Source organism: Temnothorax longispinosus, chromosome 11 (genome assembly GCF_030848805.1).
Source record: "Temnothorax longispinosus isolate EJ_2023e chromosome 11, Tlon_JGU_v1, whole genome shotgun sequence".
In the NCBI taxonomy this organism is placed as follows: Eukaryota; Metazoa; Arthropoda; class Insecta; order Hymenoptera; family Formicidae; genus Temnothorax; species Temnothorax longispinosus.
In genome coordinates this window covers 17,307,281-17,324,823 of record NC_092368.1, presented here as the reverse complement: position 1 = coordinate 17,324,823, position 17,543 = coordinate 17,307,281, and the positions used below count along the sequence as shown (strand labels likewise).

Here is a 17,543-nt window from a genome sequence, read left to right as displayed (position 1 = left end):
GTTCAAGTGATATTACACTTCCAACCTGGTATAAAGCTATGTTTTAAGTAATCCGAATAGTTTAAAAGCAAAATGTATAAAATTCACAAAAAAGTTAGGCTTAAGATTTCACCCTATGACCGAAAATTTATTTAGTCTAAATTGTATGTTATACGCGTCCCAGGAGTTGTGTAATAAAATGCAATACGACATGTGTACTCATATTAATCATTGTTTTTCATTTTCGTGGATTTATAGTATTTACTATTTAAAATTATATTAGTGTTGACGAAACTTACTAAACATTTTAAATTTAAAATCAATTTATAATAAAAATCCAACTTTCTTCAATAAAAATTTGTATTAAACATCGATTCAATTCAATAATTAAAATCAAAGGAAATAAAATGGAGCTAATGAACGGTGCTAATTCTTAGACGTAATTTTTATTTAATTATTACTTATTTATTTCTATTTATGCTATTATTGTCGCTCATTGTTTTCTAATTTCTGATTTCTAAATACGGTGCAACATTTTTGAAAATGTCTTTAGAAAATGTATCTGGCGTACGAAGGCTGATGCATTTATATGGCGCCTAGTGCAAGTGTCTACGACCTGTAGCAAGGCTAACGCGGCCGTACCCGTACCCGGGCTCACGGGTAGAAGGTAGAACTGGTGGAAGACGCACACGAAGAAGAGGTAGGCCAATGCGAGGCTCGTCGGCGGTGGCGAATCCCGTTCACCGCGGTACTGCCTGCACTACAGCTCCGGCCTCGGCACGGATCGCCAACGAAACGAGAGAGAGCGGCCAGTCGATCGGTCACCGTGCACGCGTGCTTTCAGCGGTGTCCCCGGACTCCCCGGCAGTGTTTCGAGAACTGCGAACTCTACAAATTCCTACTCTTTCTCTCTTTCTTTCTCTGCCTCTCTTTCCCTCTCTCGCTCCCTCTCTCCCTCAGTCCCCTTCACATACATACGCACATACGAAGTGGACCGTTCTCTCTTTCTCTCTCTCTTTCTCTCCACGCCATCCAAGTCTCTGAAACTCGTTTCAGTCAGCCACGGACTGCCCGTTGTTCCCGCGTTGTTGGTTCACGCGCGTTGCTGGTCGCGGGCAGCAGCCTCACCGCGCAGGAGAACGCGGACTTGGATTTTCCCTTCCTGATCCCCGTTTCCGGTCTTTTCGCCGACGAAATTAGTGGGGTGCGTGTGAACGAGCGAGTGTTTACGTGTATATACGTCTGTGCAGAAGAATGCGGTAGGATGCGTATCCAGGAAAGATGTTTCCTGCTGGGTCTCTGCCTCTTAGGCGGGGTCGCCTTTTCCCTGACAGCCAATGCTGAAACACCAGTTACCACGACACCCGGTAAGCTTCCTTCGGGAATAAGCTCCTATAAAAAATACCTTGTATTACATATTACTAAAAAAAAAAAATCGCGATGATAGACGACAAGAAATTGTAATATGTGAAAATATTTGAAAAAAAAACCACCACATTCCGTAAGCAAAAAGTTATCCAAAAGTACACCAATTATCTATAATATCTATGTTAAGGAAATGATTACTGATACCGAAGAAAAATCATTGAAATTGTTAGTAGCAATATTAATAAAGAATGTTCTTTGTATAAAAGTCTGAAAAAAAAATATCTTTCTTGTTTTTATCATTATCATGCACATAAACCGTAAGAAAACAACTTTGAAAAATTATCTAAATTTCTACGTGGTAAAAATTTAGGAGATTTCTTTGAAAATATGTTCCTTTAGATTTTGTCTTACATTGTCTTTCAAATACTTACGTTACGTGAGTGAAGATGTAAATACTGATAACGAGAGAAAGGGAAGTTTTATAAATTTCCTTACATTTTTTCCTTCTTAATTTTAAACGAGACATTTATCCGAGATGCGTTTTATATCATTTGCGTAATAATATAACGCGGGTTCATTAAAGCGGTGAATGAAACGCGTAGGATTGCGTGACGCAGCCAAAGACTTTAACGACCGCGCAAGAGAGGCGCCCGGATTTCCCAGGCTCTCTTACGGCATTCGCGTCACATCTCACATCGGGCTGAATTAAAGAAAATCAATTCTAAGATATCTTCGCGGTTTTTCTGCGAATGACTCGCAATAGCGAAACAGTCTCCTTCGCGAGACATTCATTCGTATTTATATCAGTCACTCAATTAATAAGATGTAATTGCATACCATCTTATTAAAGTTAATTAACGATAATTTCAACTTTCTGTTGATCGATATATATTTTATTAAAAATATATAAAACATAAATATTGAACGGCTTATTAACGTCCGCTTGACAAATACCGAATCAGATATTAATCAGATTCTTTCTTCTCCTTTGGTTGCAGAGTGACAAAAGAAAACATGCGTGCCATAAAATAACTGATAAATAAATTAATCAAATACATGCAATAAGCAAAAGAAGTATTATATCACGGAAAGAACGATTTTGCTAAATAGTATTTAAAAATTTAGCTAGATACAGATCTGAAAATAATTTTCTTTGATCATCAAAATTTTAAAACTTATTATTTTCGATACTATAATATGGTCGTTTTTTTAATTCACACTTTTAAATTTTGTGATATTGCAGAATCTTTTTTCAACAAAAGAAGGAGTATTTGCGGCAGATGTAGCTTTAAAATCAAATGTTTTTTGTTTACTTTCAAACATTGGGCATTACTTCAACTAATATATAATAGTTATAATTATACTAATTAATTTAATAATTCGGAAATTATGTAGACAAAGATACGCAACGTTAAAAAAATTAATTAAGTGTAATAAAGCTGTTGACATTTTTTGCTATGTAAAGGTCTACAAATTGACTAAATGGAGAGTGGTTAAAAAGATGGGTTAACCGTAGAAAGGAGATCGCCGCCTACTTACGGCGTCCTTATAAAGTAGAATCTGTTAGTCGAACACGTCAGGTGTATCTTCGTGATGAATACCGCATTCGTGCGGACCGGTTGAACCGTTACAATTCACCGTTCCTAGTGCGATAAATGTTACCGAATATTCCACTCGAAAATGTAATTAGATACATATTTGACTATTAGCTAATTAGTAATACAATTGTACGAGCTCTCGTACGCGTCACTCAATAACACTTACCAGTTCTTATTGCGAGATATTTACTCGCAGTATAAATATTGTCACATATGCATTTATTCTTTCAATATGCAATCAGAACTTTTGTATATATACAGTACATTATAAATCAAATTTGAGGAAATTAAACCAAGTACTTAATTATATTTTTTTTTATTTTATTTAATTTAAGTTTTAAATCGAATTTACTATGTTAGTTTTTAATTTAATGTACAATAATTCTGAAATTTTTTTAATGAAAATTTAATTTTTATAGGTAATTAAAGTATATATGTAAATTTTATTTAATTTCCTCCTTTCGAACTTTTACATTCAAGTCGCACGTGCACTTTCTCTGGTGCAGCCTGCAGGACTAGACACGAAAAGTCTCTGAAAAGAAACGGTAGCGAATAGGGAAAAGTCGCCGACTCGCCTAAGTCACGCTCGCGTTTCCATGTATAATACGATCGTATAACTTACACATTATATTATGCGGTAATGTAACGGGCGGATTAAGTCACGTGCTCGAATGCAATTTCCAGTGCATTTATTGTATACGTACATATATATACTGCTGCGCCCCGTCATTAAATCCTCGTTCCTTTTGCAACACGGCGCTAGATAAATTACACACCTATGGTTTAACGCCCCAAACGTAGTTATTAAAATTATTTGCTATAACATAAGTTAAACCGTATAAAATAAGTGTTATATACATATAAATGTGATAAATGTGTAAGTAGTAAATGCAGGTGGTACATATAAGAGAGGTATACAATCAATCAGGCGATTGTACGCGATCTTCCTTCCGATTTTCCTCAAAATTGGAAATAAGATTAATAATAGTAGCTTAGAAATACAAGGCATTCATGAGTGTCAATCTAGCTTAGAAACAAGACATTCTCATTAATAAGTAAATAAAGATTATATTAGTCACTCATATAGCTTCGAGAGATAGTAACCACCTTGAGGAAATTGCAGCATATAATATGCATAATCCAAGGTGACATGCATGTGTAATACATAATTTTTTTAAACAATACAAATATCTAAAATATTGTTTAATGATCTCAATATCTTAACTTTTGTTGAAAAGTGTCTTTAAGTGATTTAGGTTTGTTTCGGATTTGTCATTGTTCGATTTGAATCTCTTTTAATCCTATACGACTACATCACGCGTGAATTGTGAGAGCCGGCAGAAATTTCAAGTCGCTAACACTCTTAGAAACTTCTTATTCAAATGTTTGTATTTTGTGATGCAGCATGCATATTTGAATGCTCGATTTTGTAATCATATTTTATTTTTATTCTGACAAAAGTTTAATTAAAAAATATGCATTTTTACCAGAGTTACGTATAAAAATATTTGACCAATCTGAGATGAGATCTAGCGTGAAAGTTTATCAATTTTTAAGAAGCAAAGTGTCTAATAATTTTACTAGATAATTGAATCTCTTAAGCGTCTATTCCTTTTGCTCAGGTACCAATGGCGAGGATACTCTAGGAGTGCAGCCCCTTCGCACAGAATGGCGGAACGATACAACAGAAACGAGAACTGTGTATCCGACAAAAGAAGCTGACGTAAAGACCACGACTGAAGCTAAGAAGAAGACCGTAATAGACTTTAAGGCCAAAGGCGATCAGAAATACCAAAAACCCGTCGTCAAGGATGATGACGCGAGGAGGGTTGCAGATTCCGACGCTCCGATGACGTCATCGATTTCACCCACGACGACCGCGATGAAGGTCGATCAATCATCAGCGACGGTGAAATCTATGGACGCTACGGGCGTGACGATTCCGTTTCTTCTTCACGGAGTACCGATCGTCGCTGTGACGAGGACGACGCCGCCGAGCAGCCTTGCTGCCCAGGGTACGACGAGCGGCGCAGTGGGGGCTCAAATGACGGAAGAAACAACGTCATCGAGAGGCAGAGCCTTAAACGTCACCGCCTCGGAGCCAATGAACTCGTTGCACGCTAATATCACGGATCTCAGCGACATCAGCATGGACGAGGACGACAAAGAAGTCGAAGGTGAGTATTGTGGAGACATGAACATGACACGAGACATGGACACGACGGACATTAATTTTTTTGTTACGGTTGACGTTGGGAAGAATTACATTGGAGAGAATTATCAAATTATTGTATGTAAAATGTATTTCCGAATTAACTAAAATTAGTTAATTTTAAATTAATTTCTTAAGTAAAATACAAAATTACAAAAAAATCCGATTTTGTTAGCAATATTACATTAAGATCTCTACGGGAGTACTTTTGGAGCAAGCACATTTTGAGGGTTTTATACTGTACATGAAACTAAAAAATTAAGTATTATTGTAATAAGTAAAAATGCTCTCAAAATGGCCAGTAAAACGACTAAAGAATCTATTGCGCAAACTTAGAAACCTCATGTCTTATTTTTATTATCTAAAAAAAATTAGGATCAAATCGAGAGATATTACGTTTGATTTTATGTATTTAATTTGTATTTTAATTTTACTTACGTTAATGAAAAACAAGTTTTGGAAATCATATTTCCAAAATCGGAATGCGTCCTCATGGAGAGCCTAAACGATCCCCTCGATTGTTTTCCAGGCGGAGAGTACATCGCGCCGCATAACGAAACTGCCATAAACATTTCCTCGACATTACTTCCGAAAGCGTCAGTGTGTAACCACGGAAATCGCACTTATTCAGCGGGTGAGAAAGTTGTCCGAGACTGCGAGGAGAAGTGCGTGTGCTCCGAAAGTGGAATTATGGAGTGTCAGCCTTTATGTATCTACCCTTACGTTAGAGCGGGCAGAGACTATAAGGATCCTTTGTGCCAAGAAAAACTGGTTGTTGAGGAACCATGTTGCGCCGTTATTCTCTGTCCAGATTCAGGTGTGTCTCTTTGTCTATTCTCAGAATTTGATGATCTTCATGCAGACACAAGTGCGGAAATTCGTAATTTACAAGCCTATAATTTGTCCGTGTTTTCCACTTCAAACATAAAGTAATACGCACAAATGGTTCGATAGACTTATCAGACCACATTCTTTCATTAAACTCCTTGACTCTAGTTTTTTTTATTGCTCCAGAGATTTCATTAATTCATTTGTCGGCGCTCATTAACGTTTGAATTTGCGTGTATTATCTGCTGCCATAAATAGAACGGAAATTATACCTTACTATTTGAGATTATTCCACATGTATGATTAATTATCAACAACATCACAAGCTATTTATAGTTTATCTTTTAATTCAACTTATTTGTTAGATATCTGTAGGATAGCTTATTTTTCTATTAAAAAGAAGCTATTCAATTAATATAAAAAGATTTATATATTAATATATTTCATACAGATACTGAACCGGACGAGACGTGTGTGTTCGGCAACATTACAGTGGCTAGAGGAGAACGTGTTGAAGACGGTTGCTCCAGGATATGCATTTGCGAGGCTGGCGGCCATTTGAAGTGTCAGCCCAGGCCCAAGTGTCCACCGAATGACACCATAGCCAAGCAGCATGATCGCTGCGTCGCGCTAACCGACCCTAGGTATAAATCTTCTTTAATCGATGAAATTAGCAATCGCGGATTAAATCGTAAAATTAAATAATTTATAAGCAAGATAATAGCTAATTATATTGATCCTTAGTGATCACTGCTGCACAGTTACACTTTGCGACGTTACTTTGGCCGATCACGAGTTCAGACTGGAGAATTCCACCGACCTGAGTGTACAATTAATGGACGTGAAGGTGTTGAATTCGACGGCGATCAAATTAAAATTATCCGCGAAGAATCCTCAAGACGTTACCATAGAGATCTCGCAGGACAATCACGTATGGAGACAACAGAATCCCGATAAAGGTAAATAAAACTTATCGATGAAAGTAAAGAAATCATTATTGTAGCTGATGAGCGAGAGAAGTATCGAATGCGAGTGGTTCGCGAATCGAATTCAGAAACTCATGCTTCACGACCGCTTTGATCATTAACTATTCAGGTCCTTCTCGTTTCATAAATTAGAAATGGTGCAGAACAGTTGAAATTATAATATGCTTCATGAGTTGAAGCAACGATATTTCTCTTCGTTACAAGTAGTACAAATTTCTACTATGTCAGACAATTTTTCTTTGCTGATATCTCGAATTATAGAATACTATCGCTACAGCTCTGAAAGATTTAATGACGAAGGATAAAAAATAAAAAATTAGGACAAAGTTACATATTTCTATATATTCGCAGATGGTATAGTTTCGAGTTTGGAGCCCGCGCATACGTATTACGTTCGCGTGGCGGAAGGAAGCCGTACCGGGCTAGCCATACAGGTGTCCCTACCAGCCGAAGTGGTGAAGACCAATATTTCGGAGAAAACATCCGACAAGAATACCTGCAATTACAGGGGAAAATCGTACAAAATTGGCGCGGAATGGTACGACGAGTGTATCTCCTTCTGCACTTGCACAGAGGGTGGAAAAAGTGAATGCGCTACGATAGAGTGTCCTACGGACTTTGGATTGGACTTGTTGGATCCTCACTGTCTAGATTGGGAAACGGTTCCAGCGAATTTTGTCCCAAAAGCACCACAATGCTGTCCCCAGGTACAGCTTTCGTAGATTCTTTCCTAAAATAGAATTTTATTGATATACCACTTATTATAATGAGCATATGCAAAAACTGGATAAGCAAATCAGAAACTGGACTCTGCTTATTTTCGTGGAAAACATTCCAATGTACTGTTTATTATAATTATAGGATTTACAGAATACTTTTTGATTTATAATTTCAATTTTAAAAATTATAAATTTTATTCCGTTTGATAAAAATATTATTCTACTTCTCGAATTTATTTCTTGTAACTACATACAGATCACAAATTAATTAATTCTATTCCAATTCAAATACCTGAAATAAATTCATTAGAAGTATATAATACGTCATTTAAAGATAATTAACTGGTTAAGTAATGTGATCCAGTTTTATTCTCGGGTTCGCCTACTTCTCACAAAAATTAACGAATATTCTACCGCGTATTATCCTACTTTCCCCTACATCAATAATTCAAAAATATTCACATTATAAAATATGTATCAAGTCAAACTAAAAAAATACATAATAAAGCACATATGATATATATCAATATCTCCGAAAAATATATTTTTAAAATGTTTCGAGTAAAAATTGTAATGTGATGAGGAATATTATTTATCCACAAATATAAATTGTTAAACATTTAAGGCAAAAGAAACTCCAAATGTAGAATCTCAGATTTTTGTTTTTAAGATATTTATATTTAAATAACTTTTTTATTAGATATCGAATAAATAATATCTATTTCGGATAATAATGGCTATTTCTTTAATGAAAATTCTGAAGAAAGCTCAAAATCTTTCTCAACAAATTTCTACATTCTCATATTCTGACAATAATTATTGATTTCTAGGAGGTGCGCTGTAGGAACAATGGCTCCTGTAATTATGAAGGAGTTACGTACGACAACTGGAGCGAGTTACCGTCAAACGTCACCGGCTGCGAGAGGCGTTGTTATTGCGAGATGGGCAATGTGTCCTGTCACGCTGCTTGCAAATTTGTACCAGCCCTGCCGCCTGCCAATTTACCATGTCCTCCTCATGAAGCAACGTTGACGCATGTACCTGCTAACCCGTGCTGCACGCAATGGACCTGCGGCTATCCTTCGTCACAACTGCCAGGTAAATAACAGTTTGGATAAAAATAAAATACATGTTCCCCGATATCCTAATCAGCCGAGTATAGTTCTTAACTCCTAAGAATGCACGCGGTATTTGGGATGGGAGATATTGTGTAACATTTTTAATTTGTCATGAATCTAAATTAAATTTTCTTTCTTGAATGTTACTGACGTACATACGTTTTGAAGAAAGTAATCTCTATTATTTAGATTTAGATAAGATTTATTATTAGATTTATTATGTTTGTTCTTTTGAGAAATTTATACTTTTTCTATGATAATGAAAATATTTAAAAATATGCGGAGATAAGCTTTTAATTAAGATGCAAAAATACATTTTTGTACATTGAAATTAAAGAATATTACTCAAAGAAAGAAAAAGTTAAGAACTACTGCTCCAATCAACAAATCCATTGTAAAAATCATTATTTATATCACATTTCTCATCGAAGGATATTAAGAGATGTCTACAGGGATACCTTTAATAAATGAAAACATACTCCGGATAAAGTACTAACTATGATTGAAAACCACTACTGTTACTGATTATTATATTTAACGTGTAATTAGCAGCGAATCGTAAGTCGTCATCAACTACCTTTCCTAAGTGGCGAAGCCAACAAATATTTCTAGCTGTTAGGTTACTTTCGGAACACGATTATTGGATTGTTATTTTCAAAATGATTATATAATCGTAATAGAGACGAGATACTTTTTATTCATTCCTTCTACTAAATTATTTCTAATTATTATAGAACGTTCAGCAAATCGTGATACAATTGGCGAAGTAATTTTTTATAACAAAAAATTAATTTAAAAAATGTATATAATAAATTTTTTAATTGATCGTAGCTTTTAGGAAAAGTAATTTTGAATATAAAGATAACGTCTATTTAAAGAAAAACATTGATAATTGTATGTCGAACAAAATACAGCTTGTAATAATTCAGATAAATCTACACAAATTTATTGGATACGTCAAACAAATAGAAATGATAATATTTATTAAGGCATTGTTGTGCATAGCCATGATGTGTAAATGTACATGCATTCTAGATTTGATCCATTAATTACATATTTTAATTGTATATTTTAAGAAACCTTCAGAAATCGCTTTCTCTACCATAGTCTATTAACTTATATACATATATGAGATTCACAGGATAATCATTTCCCGTCCCTATTTCGGTTTCGCTCTATAAAGGATTAACGCAATTATTCAGTAGCTAAAATGTTGATTGTATCGCAAAAGCATATATTTAGGTTAATGAAATTTTAACATCAAGTCATATTGTTAGGAGAAGAAAATTACAATATCACCATTCTCTCTTGATTATGTTAACATACGCACAACAAGGCCAAAACTGATATTATTCATTCAGTTTTTGAAATAATAAAAATATATAAAATGAAGTAAATAGAAATCATTTTATTGTTTTTCTGTACTATTAATACTTATGTTTAATAAACACGCACTAGCTTTCACTCTTGATACAAATTAAAATTTAATAAGCAAGATTTAATTTTTTAATTATATTATGCTTTCAAAAGTTAAAAATAAAAATTATAATTACTGCAATCTCTTATGAAGAATTACAAATATATATTCAGAAAAAATCATTTTATAATATTATAATACAATAGAGATATTCTTTCATAAAGGGGTGCAGAGAAGGGTGAATTTTTGAAAATTATTATTTTTTTAATATTATTGAGATGTTATTAAATAGAGGTGATTTTATCCCTTAAAACCGATTTTTTGTCCCAACCGATAATTTAAAAAAAATTATTTATTTACTTCACCTACATGTACATATATAAAGTTTCATTAAAATCAAAATTTGTGACACTTTCGAGGTGTCCTTATAATTAAACTACACTCTTGCCACATATTGTAAAGTCACAGGCATATTAAGCGTTAAATAATAAGATACAAAATATACCTCATATATCTGGTTACGCCCAAAAATTCAATGTAATCTTATGTAAATAGAAAGATTTTTAGCACAAATTGTGTCAAATGGGCTCTAATATAATTAAGTGCATTATTGCGTAATGTTTAATTAGGATTGCACTTTTTTATTGTATTGCGATAAGTTAACGGCTTCAGGTTACATTCTCCCGGTATATTCCACCCCGAGATTTACATTTGTCGACTTTACCCCCTTTTTTTCTCCTTGTACATACCTCGCATTGACAATGTAATAACCGAATGAAAGCAAAGCTGTAAATGCATGCTTCACATAGCCGTGACTGCGCTTGGAAAGTTTGAGTTGGATCCCGCTGTAAATATGCATGGACCCCGGACAACTCGTGACCGATCACTGACAATCTCTGTGACAATGGACTTTACTTATTGCAGGGGTGAACGTGACGACCGCGTATCCCGGCCCCTTAGCCACAAACACGTTTGATCGGCAAACGATTGACAATATCAAAAGACCGAATAACAAGTCGGAAATGTTCAAGCCCAGCCAGGAACCGGAGCACAGTACTTCTCCCTCCTCGGAAGACCCGAAAACCGATCAGACCCATACGGACACTACTGCTCACGGACCTCCTCACTATCCTATGGATCCAGGACATCCTACGGTGCCCTACAACGGACCTTACAGTCCCGACTTCCTATCCACTCATCTCAATGTCGAGGACATCTTTCATTTGCCCGTTCACTCCGAAAAGCCGATATCGATCCCGAAGGAAAAATCAAAGTCAAAATCCGACTCGAAGAAACCCGTAGAATCGCTGAAACCTCACAAGGATATGATTGATCAGTATTTCCCTGGTCCGTTAGCACCTGATAGATTCTCCGATAAGGCCGCTTCGATGCCTACATATCCTATTAATGAAAATCAACCTGCGCCAGGTTCATTGAACCCGAACAAATGGACTTCTTTGCAAAAAGATCGTCCAAACGATCAGGCTCAGTTCATTCCGTTACACCCTCAACCGGATACATCAGATCCAGGATTCTCTTTTGCTCATAGTAACGGAGAAAATACCTCTCCGGTCAATTATAATAATCAATACTCAGCGGTTGGACTTCCTCATCAGGGTTCGATCCCGCTCAAATCCGATACGATCGACCCGAACGTAATTGTCCCTAAGAAGAAGACCACACCAAGTAATCCCTTTGTCGACGCAGAAAAATCAAAACCGTCCTCGGTATTGCCGGATCGGCCGAAACAAGGTCAAAGAAATCCCGATCACGAGACTCTGCCGGAACAGTTGTACCACCTGATAAACTCGCAGCACCCCGGCCTAATTCAGCTCAATCATACCCCTCCCCAAGGTCACCCGGCTCTGTACGATCTTCACCAACAGATCTCTAGTCAGAAACAGCCGTCCGGCAATCGAGGTCAACAGCCCCCTTATTTCGGGACGGCCGCGGCGGCGCCCATCGCGCCGAAGAAGACGACGAAGCCCCATGTCTTCGCGCAGAAAGATGAGAACGGGCAGACCACTTATCACATTCACACGCCCGACATTCCGAATACCCCGCAGCAAATCGAGGAGCTATTAGCGCACATCGGTCAGCACGATCCCAATCCCGGGCCCTTTCAACCCTATCCCGGCCAGCCAGCTATACCCCATAACGTGCCGAACGGCCCGCTGCCAACTCTACCACTCCATATAGACGCTCACATACCACAGTCAGGACTTACGCACTTGAACCACCCGCTCGCAGCACAAACGCCCAGTCAGTCAGGTTCGTTCCTGATCATCAGAAGAAATAATGTACAGAATTTGCGTTAGCGGTCGCGTCTGATAAACGAGCCGATCTTCCTTGTTGAAAAGTGAAAATAACGTTCTCATTGCCGACATTCCATCGATCACTCTCATTTGTGAAGCTCCAACGTTAAATGCCTTCGTAACTACATCCCAAGATTTGAGCTTCTGTTAAAATCCACTCATAATTAGTCGAGGAATTGGGTATTATCATCTGATTACATCTCTAACGTGTAATTTGCAAAATACATTTCTTTTTAATTAGTCATATAGCACGAATATTATTTACGTTCTAATATCCCTAGGAAAAGTTATTTTATTTTTCGATAAGGAACATCGCTACATGCGCCAGATATATCTCTTATAGAAAATTCTATGTAATTTACATAAGGACCATGTACGTTAATGCTCTTAAAAGACATCCGTTTGCAGCAAATTTTTGCGATTAAAGGCATCTGCTGCGATCTTGAAAAAAAGATCTTAAATTTACAGAAGCGTGTGGAAACGAGAAAACAAATAAGATCAATTTTATTGTAGACTTCGTAAAGGACATGGAGTGAGATTAGATTTATTCTAGGAAATATCGAAGAAATAATTCGCTTCTTAAAACAAATCCAAATGATGTAAAGAAAAAATAATATTTTATAAAAGGCAATAACGCAAAATTTATTTAACATTTTGAAGCGTAAAAAACCAATCGAAGGACGCAAAGAGATCATAAAGCACTTTTACTTATGTCCTGTTGTTTTATTCGGGCGTATTTCGACTCATCTTTATTTTTTAAGTGCGTTAACACGATTTTTTATCGAAAAGTTCACTTAATTGAATATCTATAAGTTGCGATATATATCTAATTTCTCTTACTCTTGAGATCTTATATATCTCAGATTTTTGTAGGTATCAACATCGACTTTTAAGAAGAATCGATTTTGTAAAATTTAATAGTTAATTACAGTCTGCTTTCCAACTAGTCTGAATATAGAATGAAGAGAACAGAAAATACGGAACAGAGTTTTGAAAGCTTTGATGAGCCAACTGTTAACGAAATATTCGGAGGAGAGACTGAGCCCTGCAGGCGCATATGATTATTACTCACCGCATGTTTCTCGCATATTTCTGGACTTTAACAGAGATAGAGATATAATAAATCTTCCGATATATTATAGGTTTGGACCATAACATTGTACCTCCAGGCTTTGCTCTACCTGGAGGTATAACCGGATTCCCAGCTGCGTCTCCCTCCAATGAGGTCACAATGCAAATACTGGAAGCGCTCGATGAACATACGGTTCGATTAGTGTTCACCGTACCTCAGGTTCTGGTAGGGCTGCACGGAAGAGTCGAGCTGCGATACACCAGCGATAAAACGTATGTGGTAATGCATTACTTATCAAATTGGGTAAAGAGATCTTTTCAAATTTCGCAAGTCCGCGCAAAATGTTTAAACCTAGAAAAACAAAGAAATTCAGAAGGAATGGCATCATAAATTATCCTAGATGATAAATTAATTTAAATCAACGTAAGTAAGACAATGTTATCATATTGCCTTCCAATTTGAAAAGATCTTTTGTGCAACTTGATACTTTTAATTTCTCCCTGATTCGAAGTAATTACCATACGCGCTAATTTGTTTTTTCTTTAATTTAATGTCTCTCAAAGTTAGATAAAATTGAAATACTATTTTTAAACTTCCTTTCATTAACAAGTGTTTTATAAGGTTTTTACAGTGTCAGCTTGATAACTTGTTATAGAAAGCGTTCTATATTTTAAACTCTCAGATGTGATTCTTTGCACTGTCTGTGGCTGGTAAAAGTATAAGTGGGGAGGCCAGTGAGAAACGGAATTTCTCAAGCCTCTATTGTTCTCATGTGTGACGTCGATAATACGAAATATTCATTCTTGATCCTTGAAACAATAGAATACTTCGTCTTACAGGAATTTCGATCCATCCACGTGGAAGGCACAGGTGTTTGCCCCTCCTAATGACTTGATCGCGACACCGCAGCTTGAGTTTGAACTGGGTGATCTAAAGCCGATGACCGAATACAAGGTGAAAATTACGGTGAAACTGAAGGACCTGGCCAACAGTCCAACCAGCAAGATTTACAGTGTGCGTACATTGGAGAAACACGCAGAGGTGACGACCCTGCCCCCGCAAATACCGATTGACGCCGAACTTAGAATAGCGGAGACAAATTCGACCTGGGTTAACGTTATGTGGAAGAAATTCACGGAATACGAGCTGCAATTCATAGACGGTGTTCAGTTGAGATATAAAGAATACGATAGTAAGGTTTATGCGGCAACACCGTTGATCCATCGTGCCGTAACGAATTACGTAATTGAAAACCTGAAGCCGTCAACCACGTATGAAGTCGGTATTTACTTCATACCGTTCCCAGGACAATTAACGGAGTTAATTAGTGAAAAAACGGTAAGATAATTTAACGATTATTCAAATTATCTGACATTGGTGATCATGATGGATCATGATTAGAGATTAGAGATGTTAGAGATATTAAAATTATATAAAAAAGCAAGCTATTAAAGATATAAAAATTAGTAATACTACAAGAAATATCAAAAGTATGAAGATTACTAAAATTACAAGCACGGAAACAAAAAGAACAGCTACGTGGTGAAAAAGTCATAACTTTAATACGCTTTGAAAAATGTGTGTACATTCAATCTTTATTAAATTCAGATTATCATGCAAAATTGCTCCTTTTTAAAGCTTATGTAAAAAATATATAATTAATCTACTTTTATCTTTTAATACTTTTTAATCTTTTGGATTTTCTTTGATGTTAGAATGCACCGTTAGGTATTATTCATTAATAGTCATATAATATAAGAATACGAAGATAAATAGTTAATAATAATGTTTTTATATGGAATACAGCGACATATATAACAAAAAGGAATAATATTGTTAATAAATTATTATTTATTGCAGATTCAGGTAGCTACGTTTACGGAGCCAGATCCCTACTCTTTCGATGTAAAAGTTGAGATTAAAACTATCAAGTCGACGGACGTGGAAGTGTCCTGGAGTGGCGTGCCTTATCCAGAGGACAAATACGTGAATATTTATCGTGCGATTTACCAGAGCGACACTGGCAAAGAAGACACTAGTACCTTCAAAATCGCCAAGAGAGACGCTCACGCTAAGACAGTGATCGGTGATCTAAAACCTGGCACTAGATACCGATTATGGCTCGAAATATATTTGACGAATGGAAGAATAAAAAAGAGTAATGTGCAAGATTTTGTCACTAAGCCAGGTGTTCTCTTACCGGCTACCGTGTCTCAGCAAGGTAACGATATAAGCAGTGTTATTTTCCCCTTCCTGAAAATTTTTAAACATTTCTATAGTTTCTATACTTTCTTAAAAATTCAAAGAGAAAGATTGCGTGATATCAAAGTGACGCAACTTCGAAATGTTTCCCTTCAATTTTATGTAAACGAGACATATATATCATATGTCATTGCCGATTTACCGTGATAAAATTTGCAATCTTCTCCATCCTCGTTCTCTAAGAGCATAATTTTTTGCGCGATTTTGTCTTCTATTTCTGATGAAAAGACGAACGAGTAGTAAGGCTGACATATCACCTCGTAAAACTACATCTTCTTCTATTTTTATTTATATATTTATATTTTATCACAAAACTAACTATAGAATCTTTTCTTCAGCTGGAAAATTTGCATCGCTTCCCCTGCATGAAGGAGATTACTATGGTCCGCTAGTGATAGTGGCCATTGTGGCTTCCTTAGCGATACTATCAACCTTGATTCTATTAATGATGCTGATGAAGAGACGAACGAGTAGTAAGGCTGACATATCACCTCGTAAAACTACATCAGCATACGACAATCCTTCCTACAAGGTAGAATTACAACAAGAAACTATGGGTAATTCATTGTTATTGTTATTGTATTCGTAGAGTAAGATAAATGCGTCAGTATATGGTCGATAAATTGGCCAACATTTTAATTGCTGGATTTCAGGAAAAATATTCATATAACGTATATATCTTTTCACCGAGATTACAAGAGTAAATTCACATTAAATGTTTCTTTTTTTTTTTTTTTTTAGACTTGTGAGGATGCAGTTACGATACCCAACGGAAGAAACAAAACTACAGCAGACCATGAAATGGCTACCATCAATTCGAATGTCAAAGAAACTGCCTGAAGTTTTATATAATTTATTAAATCTGTATTTATTTATATTAAAGTCTGCATATAAAAGATGCATCTATTAAATCCGTCCATAAGTATGACCATCTCAAGACTTGAGTGAGTAGGATAGTCCAGATGGATTTTGTTTACATTTGTACAGTTTACATTTGTATTATTAGACATTCATAAAATAAATAACGTATTTTTAAAAGTTATGATTTTATGTAAAGAACGTCAAGAACTAACGAGATTCACAATAAGTATTTTTAAGTGGAATGGTCAATGAATGATTCAGTTTTTTATCAAAACAAAAGTGCAATTTAAACAAATTTAACCACATATTATTGATATATTTTAAAGTATAAAATAAGAGAAAATTATGATTAATAAGCATCCTTCGTATGTACATTTGACGTCATGGATATCTTATAAAAAAAAAAATAAGTTTGTAATTGTACATACGTATTTGGAATCCGTATTTAAAATTGTATTCAAAATTCATACGTCATTGCGTGTGTGTATGTGTGTATGTTGCGTTGGCATAATAGTCATAGTCTTTTCCATGCTAGTGTAGATAGCGAAAGAGGATTTATAATAAATAAAGCTTTTAAAATTATTCGGTGTTTTAATTTGTGCCATCTGTTGTTTCGTTATATACATTCTACCAATGTCATATTTTTCTTTCATTATATTTTTACATTTCATCAGTTTTTTTATCAGTTTTAACTATCAAATTTAAGGGGATTCTAAAGCAATGGTCGAACTTCAACGGGAAAGTACTTTTATCTAAATAAAACTAATATCGTTTTTTTTTTTCGGTAAAAAAAATAGTCCCAAGATCA

The 17,543-nt window shown here is 35.6% G+C and overlaps 2 protein-coding genes across 2 annotated transcripts in view; one reads left to right on the top strand and one right to left on the bottom strand.

Annotated features, from left to right (window-relative positions):
• Nucleotides 1-1,093: 1,093 nt before the first annotated feature.
• Sas (stranded at second) lies at nt 1,094-17,541 on the top strand. Its single transcript, XM_071793997.1, has 13 exons — nt 1,094-1,346; nt 4,568-5,122; nt 5,687-5,974; nt 6,437-6,629; nt 6,730-6,944; nt 7,323-7,678; nt 8,521-8,788; nt 11,150-12,496; nt 13,683-13,884; nt 14,452-14,950; nt 15,473-15,833; nt 16,213-16,406; nt 16,616-17,541. The coding sequence occupies exons 1-13, from the start codon at nt 1,244-1,246 to the stop codon at nt 16,712-16,714; spliced, it is 4,680 nt and encodes a 1,559-aa protein (XP_071650098.1). The 5' UTR covers nt 1,094-1,243; the 3' UTR covers nt 16,715-17,541.
• LOC139822342 (uncharacterized) overlaps nt 7,295-17,543 on the bottom strand; it is a 24,976-nt gene continuing 14,727 nt past the window's right edge. The window contains exons 8-10 of the mRNA XM_071793983.1: nt 8,591-8,781; nt 7,589-7,701; nt 7,295-7,467 (exon numbers count right to left, since the gene is read on the bottom strand). The gene's annotated coding sequence lies outside the window, so the exon portion shown is untranslated. The remainder of the gene's footprint in view (nt 7,468-7,588; nt 7,702-8,590; nt 8,782-17,543) is intronic.